General features: G+C 54.7%; 3 protein-coding genes across 3 annotated transcripts; all 3 read left to right on the plus strand.

The window, feature by feature from the left end:
- Positions 1–1,170: 1,170 nt before the first annotated feature.
- Positions 1,171–12,467, plus strand: GCG54_00009151 (uncharacterized protein; the record flags this gene model as incomplete). Its single annotated transcript, XM_045409100.1, has 5 exons — positions 1,171–1,408; positions 1,462–1,577; positions 1,638–1,752; positions 5,198–5,229; positions 5,331–12,467. 5 exons carry the CDS (start codon positions 1,171–1,173, stop codon positions 12,465–12,467), a joined length of 7,638 nt encoding a protein of 2,545 aa, XP_045256345.1.
- Positions 12,468–14,317: 1,850 nt separating this feature from the next.
- On the plus strand, positions 14,318–14,812 carry GCG54_00009152 (uncharacterized protein; the record flags this gene model as incomplete). The annotated part of the gene is made up of 1 exon (XM_045409101.1): positions 14,318–14,812. One exon carries the CDS (start codon positions 14,318–14,320, stop codon positions 14,810–14,812), a length of 495 nt encoding a protein of 164 aa, XP_045256346.1.
- Positions 14,813–16,269: 1,457 nt separating this feature from the next.
- GCG54_00009153 (uncharacterized protein) lies at positions 16,270–16,864 on the plus strand (the record flags this gene model as incomplete). The annotated part of the gene is made up of 4 exons (XM_045409102.1): positions 16,270–16,307; positions 16,362–16,492; positions 16,549–16,607; positions 16,658–16,864. 4 exons carry the CDS (start codon positions 16,270–16,272, stop codon positions 16,862–16,864), a joined length of 435 nt encoding a protein of 144 aa, XP_045256347.1.
- Between the last annotated feature and the right edge of the window lie 81 nt (positions 16,865–16,945).

Here is a 16,945-nt window from a genome sequence, read left to right on the forward strand (position 1 = left end):
ATCAACTATTGTTACCACGGCAGGCATGGTTGCTTATCGCAGAGTCTAAGGACTAATGGATAGACTTATGTAAATAGAACAGAGAGTCCTCCCCCTTCTTATTGTCGCAGATGGGCTTGGGATGATCATGGTCAAATCGTCGCCGACTGGGTTTCAGTCGAGTCGCACATCAAGACATGAAATCGCCTCAGCAGAAAAATTGGACAAGAAAACACATTGACGGCAAGTCTGATGAACAAAATCTACTGGGTTCACAGGCTTGGATGTACGTTCAGATACAACTTTAATACTAGGACCGCCAAAATTATGGGATCAAAGCACTCTTCTATCGTGAATTGCGCCAGTGACATGCATCCAAATGAAGTGACAGTGACAAAACCTCAACTCAACCTGCGGAGGGGCAATCAGAGAAAGTTCACCCGAACCCTTACCCAAACTCTATTCCCTCCGTCATCCAACATTCATCCCCAGTATTGATCGTCCGTCACTCCAACCTGCCATCTGATGAACCGTGGCCGCGGCAGGATCGTCCATCCGGGCAGCCATCCCGTCTGGGCAAAGAGCGTGCAGCGCGAGCACACCCAATATCACGTGGACGGGCCCGACCGTCATAATATTATTCCAGTCTCAGTGGTGTTTCGGGTTGCGGTGGTGGTGTTGCATCCCAGCTTTTTGTGGGCGCTTGGGATCTCGACGTTTCAGATTCCATGCGGTGCTTCTTCGTCTTCTTCTTACCCGCCCGCCCTGCTTGTGTGTCTGTGTCCCCGTTCGCTTCCCTTCCCTTCCCTCCCCCCGAACATTAGTCGACGTTAGCTAAGGAGCAAAAGAGAGTTTAATGCCCTTCCAACGCTCTCGCGTCTTCGACCTCTTTGCTTTTGCTCTGTGCCAATTGAGTGCTGGCGGCGCCGATTCCTTCGTTCAACCATCACATCCGACCATTACCAACCGCGCTCGTTGACGACGCATCACGAAAGAGGTTGAGCCTCGATACCGACCAATTCTATTCGTAATCCACCCGAGGCCATTCCTACCCCGATCGATGCGCCGGTGACAGGCGACGAACGCTCGACAAAGACCTCGAAGGTTTCTTTTTTTACGGTTTACCCCGCAGCATATCATTGCATAATCCAATCCCCGTGATAAGGACGAAGACCATAACGAACCTCCACGATGCGGACGATATCAGCACACGTACTCTCGGCGGTGGTGCTCGTGCTCTCGGGCGCCGGCGCTGGCGCGAGGGCGCTCGACATCCACGAGGAACTGCAGATGGGCTGGAAGATGGGTTTGTTGCCGAGGCAGGCAACGCAGAACTTGCAGACGTTCACAGGGAACCTTGGCGGTGTCGCGGCTTCAGCAGTACGTCTTTTCTTCTTTTCCCCGCGGTTTCTGGTCAAGGAGGCTCGAGGTTTGTTTGCAACGAGGCTTTGGTGGCTTCGTGTGGCGCGAGCTCGGTTTCAGGATCAGGATCAGTCTTGGGAAGAATGATGGAAGGATTCTTGACTGACGGGGTGCTGTTACAGATTACCAAGTCCAATGACCCAGGCCGACCATTTGAGGTCGACGGCGACACTTTTGTAAGTTCCCTGAGCTTGGAAGAGGAACTGGAAGAGTGGTGTGCTAATGGTCAATCGCAGCCGGACTTTGCAACCGCGGCTGGCAGGTCTTGCGACAATCAAAAGAACAAATGCTCTCAAGCGGCCAACAACGCGGCGACAAAATTTGACGTTTCCAAGTGCGATGAGCAAGCTAGTAAGTGCGCTGGTGTAATGTGATTGGAGGTTGTGCAACTTGGTGGCTGACATTCGTTGGCTGTAGCCGAATGCAGGTCTGCCATTGACTCGACATCGAAGCAGAGCTTTGGCGATCCGGTGTTTGCGGGATCGGATGGCAACTTTGACATCTTTTGCGATCCTTGAGGGGTTCTTTGTGGGATGTCCCGATTTTTTCAATGACAATGTATGATGTGGTTTGGCCGGATGATGTACGGCATGTGTATATGGGATGGCTGCCTGGCTCGACAGTTTTCAGCGTGCCAAGGAGGGAGCAGTGAGGATGAAAACAACAGATAAGAGGGGTTGATTTTGAGTTGCTCGACTAGGGCTGGGGTTCGGCGTTTTGGCTCTCTGAGAAAGAAGAGTGAGGTTGATATCCGGCGGTTGTCCGTCTGGCGGGTGTGAAGCTTTTCACGATGAATAATGCACCTGGAGATGAATTCAAGGTTTATACTATGAAGATCCAAACATTATGCATTGGTATGGTGAAGTATGCGACGGTCGAGATGTGCGAATGCCCTCACTCGAGTGGGTATCTCTTGAAAGGGGGGTTGACTGGCACTAAGCAAGACCAGATTTTTAGCGTAGCGGGGACTGGGAGGAAATGGAGACTGGTGATACTCCAACGCCTCACTTGTCAAGATGGGCCGGACCTCATCTTTGTAGATGAAAAGTGGTCGGCTATAAAGCAAACGAGATGTGATCGCAATTCGCATGGAAGCTGGCACCGGACAGCCAAACGGACATTTGTGTGAGTTTGCCGCGTGCCGGCCGGCTTCATTTAAGCAAACCTACATGAACCGGGAAGCACCTGCAAGAGTACCAAATGAATGAGCCACACGAGCCACATGAACTAAACAATCTAACATTGCCAAACTCCAGGAACAACGTTGTTTTCGGTGCTGGAATGTTTTTGCCCCAAGCTCCCTCTCGGCCCCGGTTTTGGTGTCTTTTTCCTCGACGCGTTTTGTCTATCTGAACCGCGTTTATTTCTCCCGCCTTGCTGTGAAAAGACAATGTCTCGGATTGAAACAAACATCCCAATTGGCAAGTGGTTTGAACTGTTTGCTCCTGCATGTTTTGCTACGGATGGGCTGAAGTTCGGATACGGGTATTCGTGTGTATGGGAGACTGGATGAAATGGCTTTCAGCTGAAGATGGGTCTTCTCTTGGACCACCTATCCAAACCGGCATGCACACATTGGATACGATGTCCTGCATGTTCGAAGTTGGATGACACGTCCAAAATCCCGAGAAAGATTTTGATGACGGCATTTTTGGCGGCGACCACCCTTATGTCTACGATTGCTCCATGCGGCTCTGCAATTGTGCTGAAAAGACCCTCAAAGTGTCCCGAGAGGATTGAATCCATCCAAATGCAGCCCGCAGAGGGGACTATTGCCTGTCATCATGCAAAGCATCGGCAAAAAAGGGGACCCGTCTAGCTATCAAGCGCATGCAAGCATGCAAGCTGCGCTCCTCTCCGGCAGCAAGCCACAAAGTCCGTGACAGCAGCGCCGTCTGGGCCACTGGGGCAGGTGGAAGGTTGAAGCTCACTTCAGGATCAGGCAGGTCGAGACGACGACGACGATGGGAAGTGTCAATGTGGCTCGGATCCATTTTCCAGTACTGCAGTGAAGCAGGAAATATCTGGCTGCTGCTTTGCACACGTGCAGTCGGAGGAGAGAGCTCAACACGTGAAAAGATCCAGCATCGCGGGCCGTCATCGAGCCATTGGCAAATACGATGTCGTCTAGGAATTCAAGCAGCGGGGCTTTCATCCGGCGGAAATCACCCACGGCTGGAAAGTGATGCAAAAGAAGGGAGGTGAGTCCGGGGGGACGGGCCGGGTCGATAGAAGATACATGTTATTTGCTGGTGGGAATGGGTCAAAAGAAAGTACTCCCCATCGGCCCAGCCAGACGAGATTGGCTTCGTGCGGGCTCGGTCCCGTGGCCTTAGCGGGGATGCTCATTAAAACAAACATGGGCCGCTCACTGCACCTGTGCCGTTGGCGTCTTTTTTGCCGGCCTGTCCCTGGCTTTTGGCCTTGCCCCAGTCCATCCCATTGGAAAGTGTGGAAGGAAGGCAGGCAGGGTCCCCCGTTTGTTCGTTCGCTCCTTCTCCCCAAAATTCGTTGTGGATTTGGGACAGAGGGAGACGGAAGGTCCTCTCGTCATTCGTGCAAGTGATTAGTGCCAGCTGTCCTGTGTCTGGATGCACCTGGATGCCGAGTCTTTCGAGTGGTGGTTGATCGCTGCTTCCAGCAGAAGGAGATCCCGGCGATTGTGCATGTGCAGATGACAGCGGCCAATCTCTTGGTGCCACTGGTACTGGCCCCACGAGAGCGGTCCAAGGAATCCCACGTCCAGGCCCATCGTGTCCCATCCCATCATTGCGTGCCTGATGTGCTGCTTCTATGGGACTGCGGCCTGTGTAAATTGACGGGTCTGTTTTGTGCTCTGCTGGCTCTCTGTTCGAAGTCTTGAGAGATGATGAAAGAGGTGCGGCAAGTGCTGCCTACCTAGCTTCAATGATGATGCTAGGTGTTCTTGCCTCAACAGACATCAACTGCCCGCGGTTTACCTACCTGCACCGTTCCTGTACGCTATCCGTGCCGGTACCTGTACCTTGCCTAAATCGTCTGGTCCGCGGCTCGATGTCTGTGCATGTATCGACTCTCAACCACCACTTGGCACCCATCTCCAAGCACGAGGTAGCTTCCCGTTGTCCGTCCTTGCCTCTCGCCTTACCTTGCCCTGGACCTTGACCTTGCCTTTGGCTGCATCGCCTTACCTCAACCTCCCCCGGCCCATCCAGTCCTCTCGCTTTCTTTTCACCTCCTTCCCGACACCTCGCGTCACACTAGAACGTCCTGTCCTCCTTCTTCCCTCCTCTGTCTTCCTTCCCCCCTCCGACACCCTGTCAAAACATCCAGATCACATCTCTTCCTCACATCGTCAAGCTATCGAGCTGTGATCCCGATGCGTCCGGTACCTACGAATCGCCGCCGCCGTCTTTCTGCTTCCGCCTTTATGTCGCTCCTTATTCGATAATTTTCCCCAGTTCACTTCTGCAACGAACCCCCGTCCTGTGATCCCTGAACCGGGGCGCGCAACCTGTGCAAATAATACCTTATTCCTGCTGGGCTGTCTTTTTTTTTCTGCCACACCCGCCCAAAAAAATACGCGTCGCGACCAAAAAAACCGCCGGGCCCCAAATATACACAGAGCGAGTCCCCATCTCAAATTACACGGGCCCTCCCTCTCCTCCACCCCCTTATTCCTGTCAACAACACCTCGACAGCATCGTCCGTTCGCTCTTTTTCTCGCGGCCTGCTTTTTGTGAGTGCGTGCTGTCACGAACGAGAGAGGGCTGTTGAACAAAGGGTCCTCGACGCGAAAACAGAGACTTGGCTGCAGACGACTCAATCGTCTGCGCTGATCTCACCGTGGTAAGTCATCTGCAACATTGCCAGCATTCCTGGCCCGACACGTACCTACCTTCATCGCGCGACAAGAACGCCACATTGACCTCTCTTCTCCATCTGCACAGAGTCCCACGAAAACGTCTCCTCACCAGGAACCGACCATCCCTCCTCCTGCTGCTTCTGCACAGGACGGCTTTGGACCTCGTCGGCCATCACCTCCGACGTCTCCCGCTCTTTCGTCCACATCTACTGCCGCCGACGGCGAGGACCTCGGGTCCTCCCCCGTTCTGCCTCCGCTTCCTGCCCCTAGGCTTCCCGACCGGGCCAGGGATATTTTGAGGAACAACCAACCAGAAGAAGAGTACGTGACTGCAAGTTGGGGCTCGCCTTATTCCACCGAAGAAACGAGGAATCTTCGAGACCAGAGCTTCGACAGCGACGAGGACGAATCCGACGGCTCGCCAATACTCCACCATCTTGCGATTGATACCCCTTTTCTTCGTCCGCCTCCGAATTTGACTCTTGGAGAGAACTCCGACGACGACGCGGCAGACCTAGACGGCAACGACGCCGAACCGTATCTTAGCGCAGCCCAAGTTCTTGCGAATCGCGCCCGACGGCAACCGCGACGACTGACGGAGGATTGGATTCGCCAGCACACCGCCGGCGAGAATTCAGAAAGCCGCCACTGGTTTAGCGACGGTAGTGAGCACTCTTCATTGAGCGGCTCAGGATCCGCAGACGAAGCTGCGTGGCGAGACAAGGAGTCTTTGCGAACACCGAAAGCCAATACACGTCGCGCCGCCCGCGACCCGCATTTGGCACCCCGACACCCCCGTACCCGGTCCAGCGCCGAGACCCTCAAGCCGGGTGACGTGACGCCACAAGCAAAATCACCAAACGCAAATATGGAGAGCCCCGAACTCTCCAAGGCCGACATGGCCGCCGAACATCCAGATCTGCATGTTCCCTCGACCCCCCGGAGGGCCGCCAGTGCCGCCACCGGCGAGTCAACGAGGACGCCTATCACACCAAAGAGGAGCGCATCTGCGAGGGTAAATTTCAAAGAGCCGACCATGACCCCCCGAGTGAAGAAGAAGGTTCCGTGGAAGGGCAAGAATATTATGGTTCTTCTTCCCAGAGACGACGAACGTGGACGTCCTGGCCAAGCGCCTCGGCCTCTCAACCAGACTGAAGTCGAAGGAATGTTCAGAGAATGGCAAGAGCTTGGATACGACATCAGCGGCTTTGACTTGGACGCAGCGGCGGGCACATACCAAGAACCGACCGGATATTCTCAAAGTCGAGACGGATGGCCCTCCTTCGAAGACATGGCACGCGAGCGTGCGGAGCGTGTGTATAAGGTCACATTGCCTGATTTGAACGCTTGGAAAAACTATGTCAATGAGCTCAACGAAGCCAAATTGCGAGCTCTCGGAGTGTCCTTTGGAGACGACGAGCCACCGGCACCCTCGATTTCGCCGGCCGCATCGCAGCCCAGCCGACAGGCTTCTGCGCAATACCCACCTTTGCCATTCTCTCCGCCGCTTCCGACGTCGTCGGCATCAAGCAACCATGCGGGCTTCCCGTTCCCGTCGCAGTTCATGCCCGGACGCGCGTCGCACACTCATAGCCCCAGCATTGCTTCACCTGTCGGATTTGGCAGTCATCCGGCCAAGTACAACGCCCGACAGTCCATCTCGGTTCCCATGGGACATTCGCCTTTCCAGCTTGGCAACCAGCCGTCACCCCTCGGTTGGGGCCAGCACAGAACCGACTCGCCGTCATTGCTCAATGGAATTTCTCCTGTTTCTCCCTTTACTCCGGAGGGCTTTGCGCCAACAGGTAGCCCTGCGTTCAATGCGCACCAGAGACACCAGTCTTTGCAATACCCGATGTTGCCTCATCAATTCATGCAGCAGCAACAACAGCCTGCTAGAGCGTCGCCTCGTCTGCAGGAAGTGCGAGAAGATGAAGAAGAAGAGGAGGCCGTCGAGGAGCCCCCGAAGCCGTCTGAGGCAGCGCAGAGGAACAGCGATGATCTCCAGGCCGAGATCGACGAGGCTGAGTACCATCTCGAGGAACAGATGCGGAACGAACTGGAGCACGTTGACTACAGTCCCCACAACGCGGAGTCTGCAGCTGAGCAATTCGCGCATATCCCAGACGAGCAACCCCCTATGTCTCACGCAAGAGAGCCATCTGTTCACTTCAAGGAATTCGTTCCCCAGGCTTTCCAGCCTCAACAGTTTCAGCCTCAGGAGTTCGTTCCCCAAGAATTCCAACCTCAAGACTTCCAGCCTCAGCAATTTGCCAAGCAGGATGGCAACGGTCCAGTCCTACACCACCCGCGCCCTCACAGCCGTGGCCACTCATTGTCACAAAACTTCTTTGCTCATCACGATGAGAACCGGCCGAGAACTGACAGCTTCTCTGGCTGGCACGATGTTGACTCGCAGAGGATCGACGAGGCCGCTGAAATCGAGACAAACCCCAGCAACCTTGGTACGCCTGTGCAAGACTTCAACCTCACGACGCTTCTGCAACAGCACCAGCGATCGTTCTCCACGCAGAGCAACCCGTGGAATGATGTGGCATCGAACAATAGCAGCTCTGGCCAGCAGAGAAGAGGCAGCCATGCTAGCAAGCCATCGTTCTCTAAGCTCAATGTCAAGGCTCCTGAGTTCAAGTTTAATCCCGGCCACGAGTCCAAGACCAGCTTTAGCTTTGGCGGTGGTAACACCAACGCCTTCCAGCCTTTCCAGCCCACGGTATTCCAAGCAGGCAATTTTGCGCCGTCCATCACTTCGCCCTCGGCGAACTCGTTTGGTGCAGGATCCACTTCATCCAAGATTAATGCTGCTGCCCCTGTCTTCTCACCTGGTCAGAGCGACTTTAGCTTTTCTGGCCCCAAGTTCAGACCAGACGCGCCCGCCTTCACACCATTCGGAAATGTTTCGGATTCTCTTGCCAGCCCTACATCGGGTAGCGAGAGCCACGCGACTCATGGCTCGATCTTTGGCAACATTGATCTGAACCTTTCTGACACTGGAAAGACCGCGAAGAAGTCCAAGGCTATTCCTATTATTCGTCCCAGCAGCAGCGACAATAAGACATCGAATGAGGATGGACTGACGGAAGACGCTGACGGTCGTCCGGTCAATGATATCCGCGCCAAGAGAGCGAAGGCTTCCCGTGGAGACGGAGACGATGTGCCTCAATTCGCAGAGCCTTCGCCTGAGCCCACCTCGTACCAGTCTTTGCAGCCAGTCTCCCAGAAGGACGAACTGGAGGCTTCTGAACGTGACGAGCAGGCTCCTACGCCAGCTGACACGACCATGTCTTCTACTGGAGCCTCCGAGCAGCCCACGGATTCCAAGGCTGTCACTGCTACCAGCCCCTCAGACACTTCGCCTGACCAGCAGCAATCAAACTGGGCCCCCTTCGAGTTTGACTCCAAGGACGAGCTGCAGAACTTTGACGAAGCCAGACCTTTTGGTATCGACACTTACAAGAAGGGCCACAACAAGTCGCTTTCTGCCACTGCTAGGGCATTTATTCCCGGTGGCGGTTGGGGTGTTCCTGCACAGGAGACCGAGACTGAAGAGGAGGATGAGGATGAACGTGATAGAGAAGACACCATCGAGCCGTTCGTCCCCAGTACTGAGGCCGTTGCTCCCTCGCCTCACCGCGAGCCCTCCCCGCGTGCACCGACGCCGCCGCCGAAGAAGGCCAAGGGATTGGGTGCTTCCCGTTTCGCCAGCCCGCCTAAGCCTAAGGGTCTTGCGGCTTCTCGATTCGCCGCATCCCCCTCGCCAGCTCCTGAGCCTGAGCAAGACGAGTCTGAGGTGCCTGAAGACTATGTCGTGTCCGACGCTGAGTACCTCGACGAGTCGCAGGCTGCTGCTGCTTTGACTTTCAACGAAAAGGAGGAAACCGAGTCCCTTGAGGACGGAGAGATCCGTGAACCCACCTTTGAGGAAATCGATGCCATCATGGATCACCTCAACCAGAACGACCCTACCTTGGGCGTGAACAGGTCAAACATCGATCTCAGGTATCAACCTGCGAGCCCGCACCGAAACATCCAGGTCACCCACACTTCGCCCTACCGTCTGCAACCCGCCGCCACCGGACAATACCGCAGCGGTACCTCGAGCCCTACCCGCTCTTACCAAGGGCTCCCTGGCGAGTCTGCTTTGCCCTCTACAGAGCTTGAAGATCCTTTCATCGATCCTCCTCTGAGCGCTCAGTCCTTCGATGCTCCCATTACCAACCTCAACATCGGAAGTGCAGAGCAGAGCGACTGGGAAGGAGCTTTCAGCGATGAGGAGCAGGCCAAGCTCGAGCAGCGTGTGCAGTTCTTCGATGGCCGCGTCAATGACCGTGTCAACGACCTTCTTGCTACCCGCCTCGCTCCCATGGAGAAGGTTCTGCTCTCTATTCAGCAGTCGCTCCGTGGCGGTTCGCGCAGGGCGTCTTCCTCTGTTCGTCGCAGTGTCTCGGCAGAGATTCAGCACAGTGATGCTGACGACGAGGATGAGGAGCCTGTGCCTCGTCGCTCTATGAGCCCGCGCCGCGACAGACGTATGGAGCACATTCGTGCCGCCGTACTGGATGCTTTCGCAGTCCAGCAGCGCAACATTCCTACTCCTGCAGCTCCTGTGGCAGCCTCTAGTCCTCCATCTGACGAGACCAGTGTCGCCGTCCTCCGTGCTTTGGAAGAAATGAGAGAGCAGTTTGGCGCTTCGATGCGTCTGGACTTCCGTGGCGAGGACCTCCGCAACATTGTCGAAGAAGCCGTCGAGAAGCGCATGCCAACCCCATCTCAGCTGCCTGCGGCTGACCGCGAATCCGATGAGGCTGTCAACAACAAGCTCAGCGAGCTTCAGGCTAAGGTTATCGACCTCGAGGAGCGTCTTTACGCCGAGCAGACCAGAGTTGAGAAGGAGGTCGCCGACCGTCGTGACGCTCAAGATCTCGCATCCGAGCTTGAACGCAAGCTGCAAGCAGCAGAGTCTCGTGTTGAGATTGAAATCATGAATCGCAGCATTTTCGACAACCGCATCAACGACTTGGAGGAGAAGCTCAAGCATCAGGAGGAGAGAGCCCAGCAAGAACTTGAGGGCCGCCGTACCGCCGAAGATAGACTTTCCGAGGTCCAGCGCTTGCTTCGCATCGCCTCCGAGGAGGAAGTCCGCCTCCGTGAGGATGTTGAAGAGCGCGAACACAAGATCAAGGCGTTCGAGCAGAGCACATCCAACCAGACAATGCGCATGGCGCTTATGGAGGCCGCGCAGACGAGTGCCACCCAGTCGCAGACTGAGCTTACGAACAAGATCAACCAGATGGAAGATGAGCTTCGGGCTTCTACTCACGAAGCCAACCGCTGGAGATCCGAGGCTGAGCGCGTCGTTGAAACCGCCCGCCGCCAGCAGATCGACCTCAACGAGACCGTCAACGAGAACAAGCAGTTGCAGAAGTTCCTTGACACCCTCGGCACTCAATTGCAGGAGAACGAGCGCGTCAGAGAAAGCTGGCGTGCCAGGTTTGTTGCCCTCCAAGACGACATGGCGCATGCTGCTCGTGAGGTCACTGAGGAGAATGCTCGTCGCACTAAGCGCGAGCAAGCCCTCGTTGCCAGACAAGAGGTTCTTGATGCCAAGCTCCAAGCCGAGGCACGCACTCGCGAGCGCATTGAGACCGAGCTTGAGCGTCTGGAGAGTGGCGAACGCCAAGGCATGCGTGCTGTCAATGAGTGCAAGCGTCTCGAGGGTATTCTTGGTGAGATGAAGACCGAGAACCACAAGCTGCACCAGTCCGCTCTGAGGTACCAACGCGAGTTTGAGGAGGCCAGAGAGTCCGGCGCAAGCGAGGTCCAGCGCACTCGCGTCGCCATGCAGCACGAGATTGACCAGGCCAACCACCATGTCAATGTCGTTCGTGAGGAGCTTGAGGAGCAGATCGCTAAGCTCCGCGCAGACAATGACCAGCTTACCATGGATATGGAGACTTCCAAGGCTCAATCCGAGATGATGGCCGAGGCTGCTCAGGCCAGCGAGAATCAAATCATCGAGGATCTCAAGCGCAAGCACCAGAACGAAGTGGAGGATATCCAGGATCGCTGGGAACGACAACTTAACAATGCCGTCGAAGACGCCCAGAAGACGGAGCAGAACCTGCTTGAGCGTCTCAGCCTTTCTACTTCCAAGACCGAGCATCTGCAAGACCGCATTGCTCATCTCGAGGAGAAGGTCGAGATTGCCAGGGAGGCGGCCCGTGCTGCTGTTCAGGCGGCCAAGTCAGCCGGCGTCGAGCCAACTCAGACTTTGGCTGCCCTTCAGCCCAAGGCTGCTACGCCTGTTGCCGCGCCCGCTGCTGTGTCCAAGGGCATGGAGCTGCCGGAGAAGATCTCGCCGCAAGCCCTTCGCGAATCTATCATGGTCCTGCAGGAGCAGCTTCAGGCTCGCGAGCAGCGCATCGAGGAACTCGAGTCCACAGTCGACAAGCTTGATCCCGAGGCCCCCGCCAAGATCACCAAGCGTGATGATGAGATCACCTGGCTGCGCGAGCTTCTTGCTGTCAGACATGGCGACCTGCAAGACATCATCCTGTCGCTCTCCGCCCAAGACTTCGATAGAGAGGCAGTTAAGGATGCCGCCATCCGTCTCAAGGCGAACCTCCAGATGGAGGAACAAGAGCGTGAGCGTGCCATGAACGGCGGATCTGCCATCAACCTGCCCAACATTGCGCAATCTCTGAGGGAAGCTGCGACGCCGCGTGTCGCTCAGGCTGTCGGCCCCTTGGCTGCCGCCTGGGGCAACTGGCGCAAGTCCCAGGCGCCCGCTTTCAGATCTGCTGGCGCACCCGCTCGCCCTTCATCTTCTCGCTCTGCCTTCAGCAGCAATCACACGCCATCCAGATCTACCTCCTCGACATCAGCCAACAACGGCCTCCTCGGTGGACTGCTCACACCCCCAGCATCTGGCCTTCGCCAGACCCCTCCTACGCACACGGAGGAGCCTCAACCTACGGCGTTTCAGACCACTGGCCGCCGATACACTCCGCAACAACTGCAAGCGCGCGCCCGGGGACCTTCCGTCACCAACGGACCGTCCGTGTCGATGAAGAGCCCGCCTGCGCATCGTCCATCAAGCCAACACCAACCCATGACGCCTCCGCCGCCAATGCTGCGATCCAGCGGCTACGACTCGGATGCTCATCCGGGCGACTTTGACGACCACGACTTCTTTGAGGATTAAGGAGTCTTCAGTCGTATCATAAGAAATGTGGAGGATTTCCTTTGTCTTTCGCACCGCAGTCAATCTTTGACGCAGCATGCTTTTGAGCCCAAGACTGGACACACTAGAATGATGATACCCCCTTTTTCGCAAGACAACTACTACAACATCCTGCTGAGAAGATACACATACAACACTCAGATGATGGACCCACTGCCCTTTCTTCATTTCTCCGAGACACGAAACTATCTGTTCTTTGGGGACATCAAGGGAGAGGTTTAAAGTAATTTTCCTTTGTACTTTCCTGATGCATAGCGGGAAAAGAAAATGACGATGAATGGAGGATGGATCGATTTTGCAAGGGGAGGACTACAGGTCGCTCGCTTTTACGCCTGTCTTTGCGTTTTGCCTACACACTACTACAACTACACAAGACGTATATAGTAATAATTTGCCTGCCCGAATTGGCTTTAGCTCAATAGAGACTGATGATTCTCTCGTTTGGTTAATACCTGCCTGGTTTGATACGTTATGTGGAGTGCCCGATCGTCGATGCTGTCTTAGCCACTGAGCGGCTGCCTAGACGGCCAGACACGGCGGCATGAATCAATCAACCACATCAACGAAGCCCAGGTGCGCGAACCACGAAGCTTGACAGACTTTGACGAACGGTCCAGGCAAGGGAGCAAACATTCTGATCGACGGGACTGTCGCAGCTGCCCTCTGCCGCGGAGGATTTCTGCGGCTATGCCGGGTGGGTACACCCGTTCCTGATGCAATGAGGATCGTTTGAAAACAAGGCCACGCTTGTAAGCGACGACGCTCCACCCAAGTGCGTATCTTGAGCATGAATGACCATGATTGGCGCTGGGAACGAGGCGAAGGCACGGCCCCGGGTTCAGCAGGCACCATCGTTATGTGATTCGTGGTTGGCCTTCGTGTTGGTTGTGGATCGAGACCGACTGTTGATCGATTGCCAAGTTTGTGTTTGCTCGTACCCAGCTTAGTCGAATTTTGACGGGAGGTCTGAATGCGGCGGCTGGGGTCGCGATCCTGCGTCGGGCACGGCTCGGGAGTTGAAGATGCCAAGGACGTGAGTTGAGTTGCCCTTGTTTGCGGTAAGGTCGCGTATGCGGCTACCCAGCCAGGCTATGCATGATTGGAAATAAACATCAATGATGAAATCGAGTGCATGCTAAAGTAAAGGTTATTTTCGCAACACTTGGATGGCGATTGATGTTTTGGTAGCTCTTAACACGAACTCATAAAGTCGTGGCAACGTACTTGGCTCTTGGGACAGGAGTATTAGCACTGGGACCGCGGGTTGTTGCAATTTGCACCGCGCAATTGCCATTAACCGCTCCGCCATACAACCGTTTCCCACAAGTGGGTGGGAAAACTGGGTGAATAGTTCCTTCAGTGGATCGCGAGGCTTATTCTGTCCCATGGGGTCTGCCGTCGCGGTCGGTCGTTCTATGGGCTGTCCGCGTGTATGCTTCATTGAGATCGTCGATGAGTCTGCTCCAGTTTTCCCTTCGCCGATGGCAGTCTGGTCTCACTAAAGAAGTTGTCTGACTTGGACTAGGCAACAGAAGAACTTCCTTTAGCGGAGACCGACTCAGTAGAGAGTGCTAGGCACCGAGTTGGATTGAGAACATCACGATACTATGATATCAGCTTATTGAGCTTCAAAGACGTCGGGCAAACGGGGATTGACATCCTTCAAAGTGTTCAGCAAGCAGAATAAACGTATAAAAGCCTGTGTCATTTCACGGAAAGAAGACATCTCAGTATCAGCAACAACTCTACACTCTTCACTCTTCACCCAGCTTCAAAAACACACCCCTCGGACAAACCACATCATCACAACAATGTCTTCCATCCGCAACCTCTTCCTCGGGCTCCTCAGCCTCTCCGCCACCGCCTACGCCGAGCACCTCCGCGTGGTCTGGTCCTCGGGCAGCTTCTCGACCATCAGCGGGCCCGGCGCCGGCTCCCAGAGCGGGCACTACAGCGGCTTCGCCATCATCAACGAAAACGGCGAGGCCATCTACGACGACTCCACCCCGAGCGACCACTCGCCCTGCTACAACACGGGCAACGGCCGCACCTTCACCATCGAGGGCTCCTGCTGGGACACCCCGCGCGTCTTCCACTGCAAGTCCGACTTTGGCGGCATCCCCGAGACGTGCGACGTCAGCACCAAGGACGGCAACGAGCTCGGCAGCGGCACGCAGCAGAAGGACACCGAGTTCATCGGGATTTCTATCGGCATCGACGGCAGCTGCGTTGCCGAGTTTGACTCGGACGGACCCGGATGCCCTGTTGATGACGGCAACGGTCCTCTGCACGTTACCTCTGGTTAGAGGCCGAGGCTTTCGGAGTTGAAAGGTCTGGGCTCTTGACATGGATCGATACGAGAGAGTGTGGGGCTTGCGGGACAAGTCTATCCAGACCTGGAGAGATTGTCTGTCATAGTTTTGACTTGTTTGTTTTGTACACATTCTTGTGTCGGCTGGAGAACAGCTGCGCTTAGTTACCACTGCTTTGAAACATGAAACATATTAAAACGCATAGATGAGTTACATTGAGTGGAAGACAGTGGTGGAAGCATCGCGCTATGCCAATGAACAAGATGTCTGGGTGCACTTCTATGTCCAACCACGAAATATGACTTTCAAGAGTTATTCAACAGCAAGTAACGTGAGGCATTTGTCAATGACTTGGGCAACCACAACTCTTCGATAAGCGACCTCAGTCATGCGATCCGGCCTGGTAATCTTGCTTTCCAGGGTAGGCCAACCACTGGTTCTCTGTGATTTAGGAAGTGAATCGGATGATCATGAGAAGAGGACGTTGAAAGAATCGCGGAGATCGGGACTTTTGAGAACATCAGTTGGCAAATTGCTCAAGTTCCTCAGATTCTACGTCTTTCCATCACTTCAAGTGTCCAAAAGCAGCCAGGTATCCATCTTGTTGTCGGAGCGACTCGCTCACCGCATCGTGAGGGATATCCTGAGCAACGTTCCCGAGGTTGTAATGAGCCGCCCGCTCACTGCTGATCCTGTCCCGGTTGGGATTGAAAATTTTACGAGCTCAGAGATGCAAATATTCCGATTTTGAAAGTCCAAGATGGTCTCTTCGCACAGGTTATGGTAGGTTCATATCAGAACTCCTGCCATTTCACCATAAAACATTTCATAGTTCATTTGGTCTTCGTTGTTTCAATAAGGACTCTTGGCATCATGTTTGTTGACGCTTAATTCCTCGCCGGCTCCGCTTGAGGTATGTTGTCGTGTGCCGTCACGGGTCTTCGTAGCCGGCGTCCCCGCCCCCGCCGCCCGGAACGGGCACCGGGGGGAAATCCAGGGGCGATTTGCCCCACTACGACTTCTGACTTCTCTTGACTCAAGAGTCAAAATGACTGGCAGTTCAGATAGTGTTCATTTAAAGTTCCAAAAATCCCCATAAGGAACTCAGGATATGCCTTGCTGGTGATTGGTGCACAGAGGATTTAAATAGGCATGTCCCTGGTCTTGGCAATCTACGAACATACCGGGCGGGCCGCCTTGGCGTTGGGTGGTATTATTATCTTCACGTATCGGACAGACCGATTTACTGGCGCTGATCTGAATGTTTTTCTGCTCGTCTATGGCCCCTTTGCAGTGTTTTTGGTGATGTGAGTTTCAGTATATAGCTTCACACTGCTTCCTTCCACGCAGCAAGTTTGAATGGCCACAAGACACTCGTTCTCTCACCAATCTCATCTGCTTAACTCAATACACTCTTTTTTTTCACACTTACCACATCCTAATAATCAACAATGGCGAGAATTCTCGGTTTTCTGGCGGTCTTGCTGATGTACGTTGACATCCCGGTATCTTTCTTTTGCGACTGAGGACTAAACTTTTCCAGGGCGGCCAACGTCAACGCTGCTAAGCACCGCCTCTGTGCCTGTATCACCGACCAGGGCGCCATCGGCATGCAAATCGACGAAGAGGCCTCTAAGGCTGTAGTCAAGGCATCCGAAGGAAAATTCGTCTACAGTAAGCTCTTCCCATTCCAACATACCCCTGCCAACGTCACTGACCGATTCCCATAGGCGACGGTCCTTGGTTCACGGACCCTCTTATCCACGACGCTCCCTACAGCGGCCCTTACGTACGTTATTATTCTGTGCAGAGAAGCGGCGCATTACTGACGAGAGACAGTTTCACGCTATTGATGGCGACGTCAACGGTGCTAACGATGACGGATGGCTCGGCGGTAACGAGGTTCACGGACTTTGCGGCAAGCAATTTGCCGAAAGCTCTTGTTGGACACCCTCAGATATGTTCAACTGGCGCGGTTGTGGTGCAAGCCAGGTCTGCTGGACCTCCAAGGCTGACAAGACTGATGGTTTCGGAACACCTATTTAAGAAGACAAGCGATGTGCATTTTTATATACCCCCCATAGAAACGGTGTTCAAAATAGATTCTGGGTTTTCAATTAGCCTCTT

This window comes from Colletotrichum gloeosporioides, assembly GCF_011800055.1.
Source record: "Colletotrichum gloeosporioides strain Lc1 chromosome Unknown consensus_117, whole genome shotgun sequence".
Taxonomy (NCBI): domain Eukaryota; kingdom Fungi; phylum Ascomycota; class Sordariomycetes; order Glomerellales; family Glomerellaceae; genus Colletotrichum; species Colletotrichum gloeosporioides.